Source organism: Aptenodytes forsteri, unplaced genomic scaffold (assembly GCF_000699145.1).
Source record: "Aptenodytes forsteri isolate BGI_AS27 unplaced genomic scaffold, ASM69914v1 Scaffold21, whole genome shotgun sequence".
Classification (NCBI taxonomy): Eukaryota; Metazoa; Chordata; class Aves; order Sphenisciformes; family Spheniscidae; genus Aptenodytes; species Aptenodytes forsteri.
Genome location: NW_008795521.1, coordinates 704,240 through 723,634, shown reverse-complemented (window position 1 = coordinate 723,634; position 19,395 = coordinate 704,240). Strand labels below are relative to the sequence as shown.

The following is a 19,395-nucleotide window of genomic DNA, read 5'->3' as shown; positions in this document are numbered from 1 at the left end:
AGTTGTAGAGCGCGATGAGGTCTCCCCTCAGCCTCCTCTTCTCCAGGCTAAACAAGCCCTCAGCTGCTCCTCATAAGACTTGTTCTCCAGACCCTTCACCAGCCTCGTTGCCCTTCTCTGGACACGCTCCAACACCTCAACGTCCTTCTTGTAGTGAGGGGCCCAACACTGAACACAGTATTCAAGATGCGGCCTCACCAGTGCCTTCTTGGCCACCTGGGCACACTGCCGGCTCATGTTCAGCCAGCTGTCAACCAGCACCAGCACTTAAACTTATAGTTTAAGTATAAAACAAACTTACTCAAATGAGAAATCAATCCCTATATTAAGAGTAAACAGTCAGTTCTAATGTCAAAGGACAGTCGAAGAATAGGAGAAGTATATGGTACAGAGTGCTGAATACCAGTTAACCAGACCTTGGCATTCCAAGGCAGTACTTTGCAATACAAAGAGTAGTACTGCATAGGAAGCATCACCTTTCCTTTTCTTTCTGTTACAAGGATTACCATCCATCTATATGTCAAAGAGACCGAAAACTATCACTGGAAGAGCTCACTAGGAAAAAGCAGATTCTGCTGTAACCAGGTGTCACAGAAAGCGAGACCACATGTCTCAAAAGTTAAGAGAGTTAACCATCTGTTGTATTATCAGATCAAGTTTTAAAAAGTACTAGCCTTCACGCACCCTTATTTTTACAAAGAATTTGCCTGAAAATCAGTGAAGAGAAATTGTGACTGGCTGAGTTAATTCCAGTGCAACACACAGCACATAACATTAACTTTGCTCCATTTGGAAGTGTTCAGAGCTGTCTTCAACGGTACTATAAATTTTCATTTGAAGAGTCTGAAGGGACTAATCAGTTAAAAATCACCACAGAAGTCTTCATACATACTTCTCCTCTTTCCTACAGATGAATAAAGATGCCTCTGTTTATAAAGAAAACTTTCTGTAACTGCAATAGCAGTGCAACATAGCTCACTGGAGTTCAACAGACTCAATTCATAGCACAATTTTAGAAATTCTTCACATCCATAAATTTACAGGGATTATGCATCTGAACGCTACTCTTTACATATTCAATGGCAATCAGGATATAGAGAGTCCCACCTGCATTCTGTGGGCTTCACTACATGCCACTTCAAACTGTATAAAAGGTGCAAACATTTCAAAGTATTTATTCAATTTCATCTTTGATTCCACCAGTGTACATTTTTAGAAAGCATGACCTCAGTCCTTATTCAGTTGCTTATAAAACCAATTATAACCTGAGTAGCTCCTTAAAAAGTCACTAGTTCCACAGAAAATTCATCAACAAGTTGAAAACGCCTCATTTTTAGAAGATAAATTCCCTTACTCTTCAGGACAGAAGCTGTCCCACCAGTGTTTCAACACAGCAGAATCTACAAGGGCTCTAGTTCACCAATACAAATATTCACGTTATACACACAATTCCACTGCCCGCTTTTGGCATTTAATGCACTACATTCAGCTGAAAGCACCCGTATTTTCATGTTCTACTACCTTAAACATTCACATAAATGCAGAGATTGTTGCAAATACTTTTTATAGAAAGCTGTGGAAAAATTGTTTTGAGTTACACTTTTCCGTATTAGAGAGTATCTTAAGCATCTTAAAGCCAAAACAATTTCCAAAAAAAAAAAGAGAAAAGTGCTCACTTTGAAGCCTTCTGACAAGAAAAATTACAAGAGCTTTTACTCAGAATCCAAAGCTCAACACAGGTTTTAGGACTCTGGTCACTGAGACTGCAGCTATCCACATAAAGTGGAGGTAGCTTTGAAATGGTTAGTTTTCATCAACTGGAGTATACGTAACACTGCTGACAGTGCCAGAACCTACTCTGCAAGAAGTGGAGCCTGTGCCACGCTACTCATATCTTAAAGCTGACAATGACAGTGATCAATACATGAAGTAGATAACCTGCTTTTGAATAAATAAATACATTTGGGTGTTAGGCAGGGGAGAATGTTTTTTGGAAGCATGCCTCAATGTCACCAGTGCAGAGGTACATTGTCAAGTCCACTGTTTCACAGGGTAAGATGTGTCACTATTCCTCTACAGGAGAGGCTAAAGTAGCTAAAATATCCCAGGAAAACTTTGGCAGTAGTGGTACCTCCATTTGATAAGCTACATAGCTCTACGCACTATGTTGTACAGACTTCCTTCTATGGAATCCAGAAGGTAAGTCATAGAATCATAGAATCATTAAGGTTGGAAAAGACCTCTGAGATCATCGAGTCCAACTGTCGACCCAACACCACCATGCCCACTAAACCATGTCCCTAAGCGCCTCATCTACACGTCTTTTAAATACCTCCAGGGATGGGGACTCAACCACTTCCCTGGGCAGCCTGTTCCAATGTTTCACCACTCTTTCAGTAAAGACATTTTTCCTCACGTCCAATCTAAACCTCCCCTGGCGCAACTTGAGGCCAGAAAGTCCTCAGGTTCTTTTTAAGCCCATGACTACTTAACATGCAGAATTTAACTTCACAGCTTTAAGGTTAGTCATGAACACTGACATTTTTACAGACAAGTTAAATCTTTTGCTGGTGCTGATGAAGTAAACACAATCAAAATTAAACAGTCTCCCAGTAGCTAGAACATGCCTTACCTATACAATTTACTATAAAGATATGTGATTTAGAACCAACTATTTTATTTAAAGTATCTTAGATTAAAAAATAAACAAAAAAGCTAAACACTCTCTCCCAGCTCTTCCTCACTAGCTTCCTACTCAACAACTTACTCAGATTTTTCTAGGTTTTCTACCAATCACAAAATGGTTGAGGTTAGCAGGACCTCTGGAGGTCATCTGTTCTAATCCCCTGCTCAAGCAGGGCCACCTAGAGTGGGTTGCCCAGGATCACGTCCAGATGGCTTCCGAGTATCTCCAAAAGTGGATATTCTGCAACCTCTCCAGCCAACCTGCTCCAATGTTCAAGTCACTCTCACAGCAGAAAAGTGTTACCTTAAGTTCAGGCAGAACCTCCTGTACTTCCGTTTGTGCCCGTTGCCTCTTGTCCTGCCACTGGGCACCACTGACAACAGCCTGGCTCCACCTTCTTTACACCCTCCCTTCACATATACATTGATGAGACCCTCACCGTAAGCTTTCTCTATACTGAACAATTCCAGCAATTCTCTCAGCCTTTTCCTCACGTGAGAGAAGCTCCAGTCCCTTAATTGTTTTAGTGGCCCTTCACTGGACTCTATCCAGTAGCTCTGTTTCTTGTACTGGGGAGCCCAGAACTGGACACAGTATTCCAGATGTGGCCTAACCAGCGCTGAGATCATCCAACTCATCTAAACTGAAATCCTCATCTAGTATTCCTTAAGATTCTTCTTCTACTGTGGGCAGTGAAGAAGTTGCATCTTCCCAGTTCAGCCCCTGTTTCACTCATCAGTATTTTGCTAGATGCTTCCTCCAATCTGCCCGTTACTACTTGTGCTGATTTCCCACTGGATTTAATTGCTCAAGTTCTGCTGCTTATCCTCTGCCAGATTCTTCCTTTAGCTACTCATCTAATTCATCAACTAACATTCCACTGAATTCAACCTCTAGCCCTTCAACCCCTTTTCTAATCCTTCATTAGTCATCCAACAACTGATGATCCCTGAATAGCAAACTAGAGAAAGATATAATTAAAATCTGAGCCGAATTAACCCCTTAATGTTGCCAGCAAAGATAAAAAATTACCTTTAAAAATATTAAAACATCTACATACATTATTACAGAGATTAATCAATACCAAGCACTGAATAGGAAGAGAGCTTTGTTTTTCAAGTACACTTCTTACAGTTTTCAGTATGGGACTTTTTACTTTCTCTAAGTAAACACTGAACGCAGGATCTGTTCTGCTTTATGGGTCAGCATTCTATGCAGTAGAACATACACAGAGAGATTGAGTAAGAACTCCAGCACCTCTGAAAAGACCTTCAATACACTAGAGCAAGCAATATCACAAGCCAAAAGACCATCAGCACTATAGTAAAAAGATTCCTTTAACAACTTTATCACATATTGCTTCCTTTAACTAAATGAGGCATCCAGGCTTCAAGAACTATTTAAGTTATCTGAGCCTTTAGGGGCTCTATCCCCCAAGCAAACATGTGACATGAATTTGGGAGAGTGTCTAGATTATGTATGCAGCTGTTCTTATTTTGATACAAGAAAGCCATTCCTGCTATGATACAAGTTCACACTGAGAGCTATGTCGTAACAGTTACAGTTAACCTGTCCAGTTCAGAAGTTCTCAATGCTACATTAAATATTTACAGATCAAAAGAGATTAAATACATCAGACTAAGTTTGCCCGGTCAAATTCTCGAGAGGGAATTCCAGTGTATACTTTTTCTGTTGAATGTTAGTTCCTTCCAACCTACAGAGACATAGCAGCCATGATTTTGTGGTTTTTCTTTTAAACCAGGCCTTCCAACAAAACATGAACTGACAAGCCATATCTTTTCTGTACTATCAAATCAACCAAGAAGAAATGGGTAGGAAACAAACATTTTAAATATAATACAAAATACCAATTGTTTATCTCCAGTTTTCGGAGCTAGATCTAGTAAGCTGCAATAGCTATGTTTGTTTTGTAAAAGTAAAGTTTTAGCCATACTTTAGAGACACATAACTAAAAACAGCGAATTACTTACCAAAGAAGTCAAATGAAAAGGGGTCCCTTCCACCAAAAAACTCCCTAAAGACATCTTCTGGGTTACGGAATGTAAATCCAAATTCAAATGGATTATCGTGATGATTTCCACCTGCAAAAAGAAGTTATATTTCAGTTACCCTCACACATTCTTACTAACAAGAAAGTTCAGGCCTATATGGTATTTGAATCATTTATAAACACATTTCTAAAATTTCTCTTTCCTTTTCAGTTATCACTCAAGTACACAGAATACTTTTTGTAATTAATTCTCTTTTCTCTGTTTCCAGATATCAGTAATACAATTTTTCTAGTTGTTGTAAAAGGTAAAAACAATTGTAATTTCAGTTTTCAGAAGATTACATTTTAGGCCTTAGTATAGGCATTTCCAGATTCCTGTCTTAAAAAGAAAGCTGCAGAAAATGGCTTTCCACCAGAATAGAGAAAGCAAAGAACTGCTAGTTGTCAACATACCTCCGCCTCCATTTATTAAGCCTTCTTTTCCATATCTGTCATAGATGTCACGTTTTTTAGCTACAAGGAGAAGTTGTACATCATGTCAGTAAATAGGCACACTGAATTTGGAAAAAAACAAAATTACTTAACTGGTATTCTCAGCTAAACATCTTCTCAAAGCTAGTTTATTTAAAGAAGTTCTGGCATGCAACTGGTGAGCATTTTTGTTGAGGATTGCCGAAGCAATTTAGGTTCAGAATGAACAGGTACTAAACCTTAGACTTATTATAAGTTAGTTGTAGAAGCTCAGGTCCTGTTGTATCAGAAAAAAATCTGGTATAAGGACAAACTTCACAAGGAAGTTTGCCTTTAAAAAGAATACTGCAGTCTTCATCTTCACATAGGTACCATGGAAAGCTTTAGGTTGTAAAGGACCTCTGGAATTCAGCCTTCTCCTCCAAACAAGTCTAATCTCAAAGTTGACCAAAACTTGCCCGGATAAAGCTCTGATCTCATCAATCTCCAAGAAAAGAACATTCTACAGTCTCTCTGGAAAACAGTGCTCAAGCATTCTCATTGTAACCATTCTCTTCCTTCTATCCAACTGGAATTTCCCTTGTTGCAAACTTTGACCATTGCCTCTCTTTCTCTTATTGCAGAAGACCAAGCCCATTATTACAAAGTTATGAGAACAGAAGGACAGCGTCTGTATGAGCGACTGCAAAACCCCTCAAATTAATTATAACCACTTCCAGTTTAATAAAGGGGAATGAAGTGATGTTAAAAAAATGCCATGGAAGGATTCGACTCAAACTGCTTGCCCTCTATTATTTTAGAAGGCATGGAACGGCTCGCTCTTAATTTCACTGCAGACCAGCCTTCCAGTATCCATGAGAAAGGGGAGAAAAATTAACTCTACATTACTACATAAGATCAGACTGCACTGTTGGTACTGGAAGAGAACCTGAAGAGCTTAAAAAGGCAGATAGTCAGCTTATTTTGCTTGCACTGGTGTGGAAGTATCAGCCAAAAATCAGTCAGGGCATCTGATTTTAGACTCTTAATATTAAACAGGCTATTCCCCCTGGAATCTCTTCAGTGAAAGATGTTTTTGATTTAAATAGCATCACTGAAAGAACATGCAGTTACCTCAAACAGCTGCTGAAAAGTAGAATACTTCTGACTAACAGGAATTAAAATTTTAGATACTGATCATCTCCAAATAATGGAAACTTGCAGTAGGTTCACACACGCACATCCCCAGCAAAGCTTGGTACATTACCCGTATTGCTAGAAAGCAATTTTTAAAGAAAGGAGGTTAACCTACCCACCAACGTAAAAAGACCACAGCAGTATGGCAGACAAACTGTCAGAAGCAGGAAACAGCAAGGAAGACCTGAGGGCTCACAAAGCCCAAAGTTCATCTTGAAAAATACAACGTTCTTAAAACCACAAGGGAAGTGTGCTCTACGATCACCCAATTTCAGTATTCTTTGCTGATGTAACCCCTTATAAAACTATTCTTCTGCCAAAAACCCGTCTTCATTCAAGCCTGTAATGGTGTCGGAAAATGTCACTAAGTCTGCAGAACAGTTGATTGCCTCTCAACCACAGGGCTCAGGATTCAGATACCCCTGCTGCACAAATGACTGTTAAGATACCAGTAACTTAGGATTTGGTCTAGATCCAAAAACAGGCAGCATTTTTAGAAGATGTTCTAAAATTCTAGCAGCGTACTGTTTCCGAAGAACCTGGTGATCTGTATAACAAGCAGACGAGTATCCTATTTTTATCTCGCTCAAAAAATTAGCTTAAGAAGGTTAAATTACTCTAGAAGACAAGTATACAATGAACTGCCCATAAATTAAGTTCTGTTTCTCCCATGTCAATTAAGTATCAAAACCAAAGAAACAGGGTGTACAAGACTGCAGCTTGATAAACCAGGCCAAATTCTGAAAGGTAATCTAGATGCTGCTGGCACTTTAAATATAGCTTTCCCATGCTCACTGGTCTCAGGTGAAATCAAGGACACTTCAGAAATAGCATATAGACAGCTGCAGTCAATTACAGGGGAAAATAATCAAAGTAGCTTAAATCATTTTGTTATGATTCAGACTGCTTTTGCCAGAACACTAGCAAAAGGTAATGATACTTTTCATTACTGCCATCAAAAAGATATGGGTGAACTATAAGCTGAATTCCTGCACCACATGGGTCAGGCCAAGTAACTGTTTCAGAACAATTCAAAATAAACACTCTCCTCAGTATCACAGTTGTCTGAATTTATGGAATTCACCCAAATGCAATCTGAATTTTCAGCAAGGTTTACAGTATGCTTGGGCTTTGTCAAGACTAGTTTTCTGTTATAAGAACTAGAAGCAGTAGGCCCAGCAGAAGATACTTCAGAGTTTGTCTAGCCTTATTTGTATTGGATAAACACAATAATTCCCCTATACTGATGACTTTACCTCCTATGATAAAATGAATATTGGTATTCACAGATATCTCTTCAGAAATTTCTGACGAGAGCCTGGCAAACATAGGATTTCAATTTCTAGAAGGAAACTGGTTTGGTTACTCATCTAGAAAGATCCTGAATTTTTTGTTTCAAATTTTCTGCTTATTCTGTCTTATCTGCAAGCTTCTTTTTTCTCTCTTTTCTTTTGAAAAGGAAGTAAAGTTGGATGGTAAACCAAAGTTACAATATCCCTTTAAAGCATCATACATCAGCGTTTTCAGTCTGATACCCAGACTAGAGACCTGCAGTTCAAGAGCCCTTTTACAATACCTACCATCTGACAAAACTTCATAGGCCTCAGCTACTTGTTTAAATTGCCGTTCTGCCTCATCTTTATTGTCTGGATTTTTATCAGGGTGCCATTTTAATGCCAATTTACGGTACCTAAATGGAAGGAAAACAAAGGATATTTTACTCTGAAATGAAGGAATATGCTATACAGATACACACAAATGTTTCAAACAAGTTGACAGGAGTTAAAGTATTTAGATATTCCCCAGCGCTGTGTCTTGTGTCTAGACCAGTACCAACAGATTCTGCAGGTACACAAAGAACCATCTACTCAGATTTGCTTTTTACGGTACCTAAATGGAAGGAAAACAAAGGATATTTTACTCTGAAATGAAGGAATATGCTATACAGATACACACAAATGTTTCAAACAAGTTGACAGGAGTTAAAGTATTTAGATATTCCCCAGCGCTGTGTCTTGTGTCTAGACCAGTACCAACAGATTCTGCAGGTACACAAAGAACCGTCTACTCAGATTTGCTTTAAAAAAAAAAAGAAAAAAGTCAGTCAGGGTCCTTCAGTTATTTTGAGATTATTCCTGTGCATTTCTGATGATCAACATCTGGCAGGTCTAAGCAAAACATTCCATAACATTTCTGCTATGGGCTTCTCCTTAGAGCTCCATAATTATTCAATACTACAACCAACCATGGGAAGCATCAAGAGTACTCTTCTGGTGCAGACAAAGACGATACAGCTCCAAGAGTACCCTGATACTAAACTGTGGCAGCATCCTAACATCAGTGGCTTCTTTGACTGCTACACCGGCACACAATTCCAATCCTCAAATGAAATATTTTAGGCAAAGTGTTCATAACTACTTAGAGGGGCAAAGCTTAGTCTGCGCTTACGTTGATTTGGAGTGTTTTAGAGAGTCATACAAGATCACAGTTCAAACATTTGAGCTGACAAAGTAGTATGTGCAGGAATTTGCAAAAGAACAAGGGAGGAAAAAAAACATAAATCAAATTTCCACGCACTAGTGCAATTTGATTAGTTAAGCTCAGGCGCCTAGGAGAAGGCAAGAGAGAAACACAGTATTTCCAGGTTACTTGAAACTGCAATATATCGTCAAACAGTTTTGGTATACTAGAAATGTGTACTACAGAAATGTTTCCTCCCAATTGTTTGTTGAAAAGTAAATGGTATCTTTTGAAAGTGTTACAAACACCCATCTTAAAACAGTATATAAACAGTAAATCTAAACAAAGAACTGTATTTCATTCCTTTGAACACTCCTAATTTAAACAGTTTTTTTAATAGTAACAGATGTTTAGTCCATCAAAATCTAAGCACAGCAACCATACCTCGTGTTAAGAAAGAGCTAGTATCCAAAAAAGCAGCATGCCAAATACTTGTTAATAACTTTGAAAAAGCACCTCTGCAAAAGGAGGGGAAGACTAGTTACTGCAATTCAGCCACAGAAGAAGGGGCTGTCACTGCCTGTACCATATCAAGTTTGGAGGCACACTTGTACAGAAATGTATTTAACAGTGATCAAAAAACAGTGACTGACAGCATTTTCACTTCAGCAGTACTCAGGATTCTTTTCCCAATTTCATAAAAATGAGCAAATGCTTTTTCTTCAGAACACTAAATATTTCTCTGTTAGCGAAGGTTATCACCTCAGATGACTACTACTTATCCTAATATTGACAAAGTGAGAATCCAGAAACCATGTGATTATATTTGTTCCTTAAAATACGTAACATATATATACAGCAGTGATACTTACGCTTTTTTAATATCTTCTGCTGAGGCATGCTTTTGCACTCCCAGAACTTCATAGTAATCCACCATGTTTCAGTAGTTGTCTTGTTAACAACAGCTGAGTCTTTCAAGTCCTGCAACAACAAGAACTTGTAAATGAAGCTTGTAGAGTAATGCTACTTCATAAAAGTCAGGTAGAAGCCTAGTATCTTCCAGTACCAAACCTGATCTGAGAGAGCTGCTTGTTTTTAGAAACGCGAATGTTCCAAACACAAGAAATAAAATTGCTTTATTTTAGGTTGACAGATCAAACAATTACTTTGATTCTGATTTTTGTTTATGTTCTTTAATCCCACTGAAACACAGTGCACAGAGACATAGGTAAACAGCAGGTTCCTGAAACAAATTAGACTGAAAAGCTAGGTTTAATCAGTATATTAAGAAGAGTACGTACAGTGTATCACCATTTTGATATATACATTAATAACTGTGAATGCAAAAGAAACCACGTATCATGTTCACTTTATGTCATCTCTGACACCTATGTCATGTCTTAAGCACATACGAGCATAAACAAAGGGCCACATCTTTCACATCTACTGGTCAGAACATTACTTCCACCGAGATGCTCCCTTCAAAAAAGCAATGTATGTGCAGGTCTTAGAAATCTAAAAATCCACCTATAATTCCCAGTAAGTCTTTCTCATACTCAAACCTCGACAGAAAATTCACATATTGCCAAAGCTACTGAATTCCATTTACTTCCTTTACGTTTACCAACATACAGTACATAGCCAGGTAAGATTGCACAAACTGCAAGGTTAACCAACCAACTCAAGTAGAGAGGCACCTTGTGTTTCTTAGTATAAGAGAATCAAGTTTTCACAAGAGTCCCAAGAAACCTACAAGCTAAAAGAAAAAGCATTTGCCCTACTGAATTTAAATACTGACAGTTTCCTGTCAATATTATAGTTACAATGAACAGTTATACTAACCATTACTTCAACTAAATGACCATTAAGATTAAAGAATCTTTCTAAAAATTTCAAGAACATTTCATCTCTTCATGCAAAGGGTTCTTCTCTCCACCATTTGTAACCAGTCTCCCTTCTGGCAAAAATTCCAGCCACTTTTCCATCCTACCACTGCTGCTGGTTCGTTTCAAGTTTTATGAACAAGGCAACACTGACCTTTTCAATGAGTTATCAACTCATTGCAGGCAAAGTCACCCAAATATACTTAGAACATAACAACACAGCAATGTATTAGTCACATTTTCTTATCCCGTGCATCAAGAACAAAAATTCATTGAAATCACTTCCCCCCGCCCCAAGCCATTCAGTGTTTTTCATTTCAGCCCAGGCAAAGTCTCATTTGCATGTTTTTTCACACAAATGCTGAAAGAATCAAGCATGATATAGCCCAGTGAAATATTCTGAAATTAATTTATTGTATTAGTATTACATCTATCTTTCAACATCCTGGGATGTAAACATTAGAGAGAGACTTCCTTCTAAAATAAATTGGTACATCTTCAAAATACATTGCTGTTGTAGGTTAAAGCTTAATTAACTTTAATTAGGGATGTGGTTACACACACATTTCCTCAAATGGCAAAACCAGTTTAAGAGATACCCTGCCACACTACCTCCCCCCTCCAAACTACTTAGAGAAGCAAATGTATTGGAGGAGCCATGTGTTTTTAAAACTTGGGTGGTTTTAGCAATCTAATTAACCACAGAGTCCCACAAACACTTACAAAATTAAAGTGTAGCAGGTAAACAGACCTCTAATTGACTTTGCCCTTTGAAGAAACCTCCACACTGAAAGAAATAGTAAGGGTATAGTCAATATTGTGACCAACACCAAGGGAAGTTGGGAGACATGCATTACAATGAACATTAAGAATACCAATGCTAATATAGTAATGGCAGGGTTCAATATGTAAACATATATTCTGGGATATTTTTGGTAATCTATTTGCTATCAACTAGCCTCACTAGTTTTGCTGTTTCCCAAACAATGATTAGAAGAACAGCTCTATGAATACACAGGTGAGGAGCAAGGTTAGCATGGGTTAAGTATGTTATCAAATCCTGTAGCCAATCCTTATGAGTAATAGCATATATGGAACATACAGTTCGGGGGGGGGGGGGGGGGTGGGGGGGGTGGAATCTAGTATGAGTCAGGCTTAAGGCTAGAGGTCAGAGCCCCTCCTAACAAGAGATACTAGCCTAAAACCAGTGAACTAACAGCAGGAAACCACAACACATAAAAGCACATACCATTCCACTAAGTGTTTTTTCTATATTCTCCTTTTTTTCTTAAATACAAGACTTGCATTAGCACTCCTCTCAATTTAGGCAGTTATCGTAAAGGCAAAGTTCAAAACTTAAACTTCTAGCTAGAATAAGCAGGTAGGAAAAGCAACTTAGATGTAAAAATTAAATCACATCATTTCCTAGAGAACTTTGTGCACACTGGTAGTCATATTGATTTCAACATATATTTCTTTAAACACTTTAGCTGTTTGTTTAAAAACAGTGCTGCAGTGTTGTAAGTTCAGACTCCATACATACATACGTACACCAATATATCATAAATAACAGAAGCCTGAAGTTGGGACCAAAAATGAGTGCTGAGGCAACGTGACCAGCTCTTAATAGATTACTCTGACCCTAAAAAGCAACTCCTCCAAGAACAGAGGATTATTTGTTTCAAAGAAATGTCTGGGACTTGCATATTCTATCTTTTATGAGTGTGTTATTGTTCAGTTTTCACTTGCTGCTAATATAAAGTCTGGAATTAAGACAAGCCAGCAGCTCTCTAAAGAAAACAAACTGTTTATATTCTCCTTCTCTCAATCAAACATTCGGGTGACAGTAAGAGTTCATCTCCGATTAATCATTATTTCTATCTGTTAGTTACCATAAAGCATAAACTGCACTGCTACAGTTTTAGGTATCATAGGAACTTTTTTTCTTGGGTGCAAAAAGGTTTCAGCAGTATTTACATGAAGAAAATCCATCTGCATCTTTTTTTGTCCAGTTTAAGCAAAACATGCAAAAACATGAAACAGCATCAACTAATACTCAGCCCCTTAAAAATACTTGGATTTTTGCTCAACATCCAGTAAGACCAAAAAAAAAAAACAACCAACACACAACACCCCACACCACCACAAAAACAACCAAAAAAACCCCCCCAACCTGACACCCACAAACTAGAAAAGACCTCTGTCTCCAATCTTTCCAGGAAAAAAATATTTAAAATATTCACTCAAGAAAACAACCACCATCAACTTGTAACAAAACAGAAAATGGCTGGTTAAAAAAAAAAATAAATAAAATCAGTAGTGTTAAGGCTAGTAGGAATCTGCATGGTGAAAATGCCTATATGTTTCAAAGCAGCAAACCATATACCTTCCTGCAAAATGAAAAAAAACAACCTCAACTGTCCTAACCAAAATGACATGACAAAAATCTTCTTCCAACCCCAAATCTATCAAACAATTTGTCTCCAAATATACAAGCAAGGCTCATTAACTAGGCACTCAAGAGTTTTTTTCCAAAGCCACAAGGAAGCCAGCCCACGTTAGCTAATTTCCCACTTCCAACCACAGAAAATCTTCAAAGTCTTAGAAGAAAAAATGAAGCAAAAAAACTCCAGATGAAAGAAGTTGTTTCATGACCTTCATGTTTGCTTTCAAAAATTTACAGTTACTTGTGTTCATAATTGCACTATGTTTATAGGATGTTATCAGCTAGTCTAACTCCTTCTTTGGAGCATGAACAAATTAAACATCCAAAAGTTTATGCGAACCAAAAGTTTCCATAGCTTATAGATTTCTCAGTCATCACAGGAGAAGTCAGCTTTATTCTGGCTTACCAAGCAGAAGCCCTGAATGCTCATACTGACTCGACGCAACTGACACACTATACGACCAGGCTTGAGAACTCCCTCTTATAGCACAGCCCAAAGCTAGGTCACTTTAGAGTTATCTTGAAACCCGTCTCAAACTCTCTTTACAGCAAAGTCCTCAGCTACATAAAAGGCATGAGAAGAATTACAGAAGATAGATATGTAGAGAGCTATAAACTTTTATAAGATCAGATGACAAAAGAAAAAAAAGTAATCAGATGCACAACCTGCAGGGATGACAAAGCAGCACCCCCAACTAAATACGGAAGGGAGGAAGGTATCCAAACAAGAAATTCTTAAATCAGTCAGGAGGGAATTCAGACAGCAAGGGGCATGCGACCTTTGCAGTCAGCCCAGTCAGAAAAAGTTATCTATTTCTGGCCATGAAGCAACAGGGCAGCACAGAGAGTCCTGAAAGATGCCAGAATAGCTCAAGCTTAGTGACTAGTGCAGTCACCTGCGTAGAGGGAGATGGAGTTCCAAATTCATGCAATTCACAGAAGCAGCCAGTCATCAACATCCCATGCAAGTTGCACAGCCATCCAATTCCTAGTACCTGCCTGCTTTCTATGAACGTATCTAAAGGATTGCATCCTGCTGGCTACACAGGAAGAATAAATACCCTGTCCTGAATCCCAGTTCAGCTTGAGCTTGTGTCTGACCTAGTCAACAGCAACTGAGCAATTTAGAGATGTCTCTGGTATGTTAATAGATGATGCATACACTCAAGGATCTTTGGGAATTGCAACCTATGATTAAAAAAAATATGATTTTTCACATTCCAAGAGTTTTATTAGAAAGCAGTATGTCAGCTGGACCTGACGAAATTTTACACTCCTTCAAAGTATGAGCAAGACTACCGCAGCATTAATGCTGTTGTGGATCCAGGGCCATACAAAGAATACCAAGCAACACACGCTTTCAAAGTTTTCTACTATTTCTTCATTTGATTTTTATATAGCTAAGACACCTTTGCTAAGCATTTTATTATTTACAGTACAGTAAATTCAGAGATGTACAAATATTTTCAGTCTTAAAGTACCAAACTTCAGATGAAGTTCGGTCACTTCATTTGCTCACAGCTACAGATTTCAAACACAATCCATGAATTGTAATTACTTGCCTATATCTCTCCAAGTTACCCGTCTAAAAGAAGGGTAAATAAAGATCAACCATAAAGCACTATTTGCCAAGGCTTCCAAGACACATTTGTACCAGTGTCTCAAGGAGTTCTCACTGGCTTGAAGAGGTCACTGCCTTTAACACACAGATGCTGGTTACAGAAACTGCCTTCTGCTGTCATCCTACACCCTAACCAAAAAAAGACAAATCTCACACCACAACTCTTCAGAGCGGAAGAGCACTCAGACAACAATCAAATGCATTTTACCTAGTACAACTCAGCAACACAGGAAGCTATCTTTACAAGTTGCCAAACCTTGGCCAAATTCCAAATAAAATGAAGAGATCTTTGTCAGTTCTAGCAACAATATCTGGGATGTGCCACATGGAACTGAGCTGAGACCACGAGCAGTCTCTTGGCTGTACTAGCAAAGGTCCACTGTGCTAGCACTGTACAAGTGCTACCATAAAAATGCCCACACTGTATACCAGAAAATCTTTGTAAGAGGAAGTTTAAGAATGCTAAGGAACCAAAAGAAAGTTACTTTAATTCTGATGAGTGCAATAATACAGAGCAAGAAAACCTGTATAAAGTTTGTGATTAATTTATCTGACAAATACATTTAAACAACGCACCAACATTAAATTTTTCTTCCCACTGATATATGCATGGTGTGGTACAGACTACGGTATATTAAAAACCTCAGTACTTTTAACTTCTACTTACCTAAGCTTAGAGAAGCTGTGACAGTTTAACTTCACAGGTTCCTGAAATGTATTGTTTCGTAGAAAAATGTAAATTTACCATATAATTAAAGCTAATAAAATATACTTAAATAGCAATGTTTATACTCATTACATTAGTACTACAACAGCATCCCCATGAGATGAATCTAATAAAATGAACATTCCAAAAAGCTTAGTTTAGTCTCATGTTTTCACCAAACATCCTGTTTCTATGTTAGAAAACAGAGTGGATTTGAACACAGTGATTATTATATGAGAGGATGCAGTTCATACAGGGGAAAAGGTAGCTAGGCTGACTGCTTTACCTTGCAGTTCAAGTTCTATTTAAAAAAAAACCACACCACAACCAAAAAAAGAGCCACCTGCACACGGCTCCCTCACCCCTCAAGGCAAGAAGTTACAAAGAACCCTGTCCATTGCCCTCCTCCCCAAGGGGAGCAAGACACAACTGTGACAAGAACTACAAGACTTTCTTGTCTGTATTATTGCCTGGCACATGGAAAGCCTGTAGAGGGCAACAAGTAAGAAACCATTAAAAAACAATTAACCTACCAAAAATGGAAACAGAAGATAGCGAAAAATCTTCATCTGTGACAGAAATGTAAACTAGCCAACAAAAACTGGAAAAGGAAGTAGATCAGTGAATAGGCTACCCTATTCACACCCTTGGCTGATACTCTACTGCTTATCTATCTGATCTATGAGCATGCCTTACATCAAGGGGTACTTATTCAGGATCTCTCCTTAAAGCAAAGGGGCATTTTTCCAAAACACAACAACTCAGGTGTCCAAATTTGGAATTGTGTCATACAAATATCTGGAACACTGGCATCCTCCTAAAACTATCCATAAAAGGCTATTTTATACAAAGTAAAAATATTCCTAACTCATTTTAAAAATCAAACACAGATCATACATTTTAAGCGATTAAAAATAGTGAAAGCCTCAACTGGCAAAGATCGGGTCCTGAAAGTTTCAGCCAAATAATCACACGCAACCAGATGATCCTTCAGGGAAAAGAAAATAGTTTAAAGTTTCGACACACTTCCCCGGAAGTCGTTTTTGGAGTCATAATTTTACTTAAGCCAACCAGCAAAAAAAAAAAAAAAGTGCATTAAAGCAAACGCCCATTTCTTTTTCAGAGCAACGATGACAGGCTGTCATAGAGTCAGACTACATTTTAAAACAAAAGAATTTCTTCTAATCAAAAGAATTAACAATGTTTTTACAAAAGCTGGCTGCAATGTAGCTGTGAATGGCTTCAGACTTAATTATATGAGCTTCAAGATCCTTGTTAAGTGCCGAGTCCTCACTAGTATCAGTGGGATTTCAGTACTTATTCAGAACAAACAGAGAACATAAATGAAACCTACAACTAGTAACTGTAGGAGTGAAATTCATATGCATGAATTATTTCTTCCCCAGCTGTTAAACAGAAGCAGAATGCTTTCATTAAATCTAAACTTAAGAAAAATCTAACATCCATTCAAATGTAGTATTTCATTCAAAAGCAAAGAAAATAAAATTTAAACCTACTAATATCATCAACTACAGTTTTAATTTATATCTATCTTGAAATAAATAATCATCATATGTAAGATCCAGCAAGTTTTGACGAAGCTAAGTAATATCTCACTAACCCTTCCATTCCTTGAATAAATCAAGACAAAGGAAAAGCTATTGACAGAAAATGTTTTCAGGACACAGCTGACGAGTTTCTTTATAAATGCTATTAGAGAAATGGAGCACTTGCTACTTCAGGAGCAAAATATTAGAGTATTAAACCTCACACAACTGAGTTGAAAATTAAGGTAATACATTCCCTTCAAAACATCACTATTTACGTGGTAAGAAACAGATGGTCTGCTTGAGTCTGGAAGTCCAGTGTATTGGCATGATGGAGATGCACTATCCTCTATAGCCAGCAGCACAAGAGCTGAACACTGCTAACACGGGTGGCTGCACTCGGTTTGTTCAACCTGGTGTGACATTTCAGTCAATTCCAGGCTAGAACTTCAATGCCTCTGGACTCACAGTAAAACACAATCATCACCCTCATCCCGCACGACCTCAGCTCAAAGACCTAACTGTGCCAACGTGTTAAGCACAGATGTACAGATGCAGGAGTCCTGGAAGTTTTACAGTTTAAAAAAAAACAAACACAAAAACCCAGTATTTCTTTCCTCAGTACAGTCCAAATACTATTAGGAACTCATATATCCTTGTTATTGAGGAGATGATTTAACGTAAGTTTTTCTCCTCTCTCCATGTACATTCCAAAACTTCTAGTGGATGAAAGAAAGAATACAGTAGGTAGAGAAACATATATATCTACTAAAAAAAATAAATATCAAAGTACATCATCCCTCCAACTAAAAATCCTGTGTTACACAAAAATGAAGCCTTGCATGCTTTATCCCAAAGTCCAGCCAAGATAAATTAGCAAACTGCATCAATCTAGGAAAGACAGAAGAAAATACCAGAGAGAAAAGCTGTTTTGGTAAGAATGTGCTGTAGTCAGAAAGCACAAGTGCTAAAAAGACAAATCTGATGGAGAACGAGGGGAACTTTGCAGTTTACAGACAGAGAAATTATTAACATTGCAGTTTAAACAATACTGCCAATAAAAGTAGATTTAAATTTTTCTCCTCCAATGTCTGAGATTAACCCTGCCAATAAAAGTAGCAATTTAAATTTCTCCTCCAATGTCTGAGATTATTTAAGAAAATTTAATCCTAAATTAACTTCCATTTCAAACGGTCTCTTGTTCTCCACTGAAAAGGCAGCATGAGAGCCAAGAGGAGGAAACAAAGTTAGACCAGTATTGTGCACTAGTTAGCATTTCGGTTGTTTAAAATAAAAAACCCACAAAAAAGTAATCACAGAGGCAAGATCTGTAAATACATTTACTCACTGGTCCGAACAAATCTTCTCTGACAACATAATCCAGCAAACTAAATGGTACTTTAACCACCAGGCTCTTGATCATCAGCTGAACATAAAATGCCTCTGAACTAGAGTACAAGGATCTCCAAAGAGTAAACAAAAATTAAGGTCAGCAGGCAGCAGTAACTGCATCCTCAGAGGACCAGAAAGGCAGAGCCTAGTTTCATTCCAGCTGTTCCCTCTGTGTCAGCACCTTGTTCTTATCACTTTTTGACACTTTACATCCTAAAAACTCAGGGCTTGATCATTGATTGATTATGCAATGTCACAAGCTTGACCATTTGCACATTAGCATTGTTATAAATATAGCTTCTACGATGTTACTGTGTCCAAATGAGAACCAAACAAGCAGTTTATTATTATCAGAATCCAAACTAAATTTGCTCAGTATTTTGGATAATCTTTTCTAATGCCTTCATGCTCAAGCCTGCAGCAGAGCTTTTCAGCAGCCAACGAGAGCTCCAACAGTAAAACTGTAACACGGCATAAACTGTTGCTACAAACAGGAACGCTGGTCATAAATAACTTCACTTCCCAACTCGCTGCCCTCTCAGAAGTCCAGCAAATACTGACGACAAACCGTGTTCCTTACCTGCCAGTAACAATTTTGAACTCAGCTTGGAATTTGGCAACAGCGAGTTCAAAAGACCTGACCACTACCGCCTTCACCCAACAAAGCTTACAACTGACCCTACTCTGAGTTAATAAACGCAGAACAGGATTTAACTAAACATTTCTATCGGGGGGAAAAAAAGCACGTTTAGTTTACAAGCACACCAAAAAAGTACGCTGCGAAGAAAAGCACTTTAAGTAAAAGGTCTGTTCAACACATTCCAGAGCAAAGGGTGAACTCAGGCTCTCCCTCACCTTCTCGTAACTGAAACCACTGCAAGCAGAAATGGAAACGCGGATTTTTTTTCCCAGCCCTTCTCTGCTTGCGGCAAACAGGAGACAAATCCGATCTGGGACCGTACGACCCGGGGATCCCAAACTCTGTCTCCTCCGCTC

At 38.1% G+C, this 19,395-nt stretch overlaps 1 protein-coding gene across 3 annotated transcripts in view; it reads right to left on the bottom strand.

Moving 5' to 3' along the window:
- DNAJB6 (DnaJ heat shock protein family (Hsp40) member B6) overlaps window positions 1-19,389 on the bottom strand; it is a 66,139-nt gene extending 46,750 nt beyond the window's left edge. For 2 of the 3 annotated variants that reach the window (XM_009281841.2, XM_009281839.2), the window contains exons 1-5: window positions 19,255-19,389; window positions 9,677-9,785; window positions 7,925-8,034; window positions 5,151-5,210; window positions 4,678-4,788 (exon numbers count right to left, since the gene is read on the bottom strand). In XM_009281841.2, the coding sequence (XP_009280116.1) occupies window positions 4,678-4,788; window positions 5,151-5,210; window positions 7,925-8,034; window positions 9,677-9,741 (346 nt within the window). In that variant the 5' untranslated portion in view covers window positions 9,742-9,785; window positions 19,255-19,389. Of the gene's footprint in view, window positions 1-4,677; window positions 4,789-5,150; window positions 5,211-7,924; window positions 8,035-9,676; window positions 9,786-14,128; window positions 14,153-19,254 lie in introns of those variants that run through there. The other variant, XM_009281840.2, reaches the window with a different exon arrangement.
- Window positions 19,390-19,395: the final 6 nt, after the last annotated feature.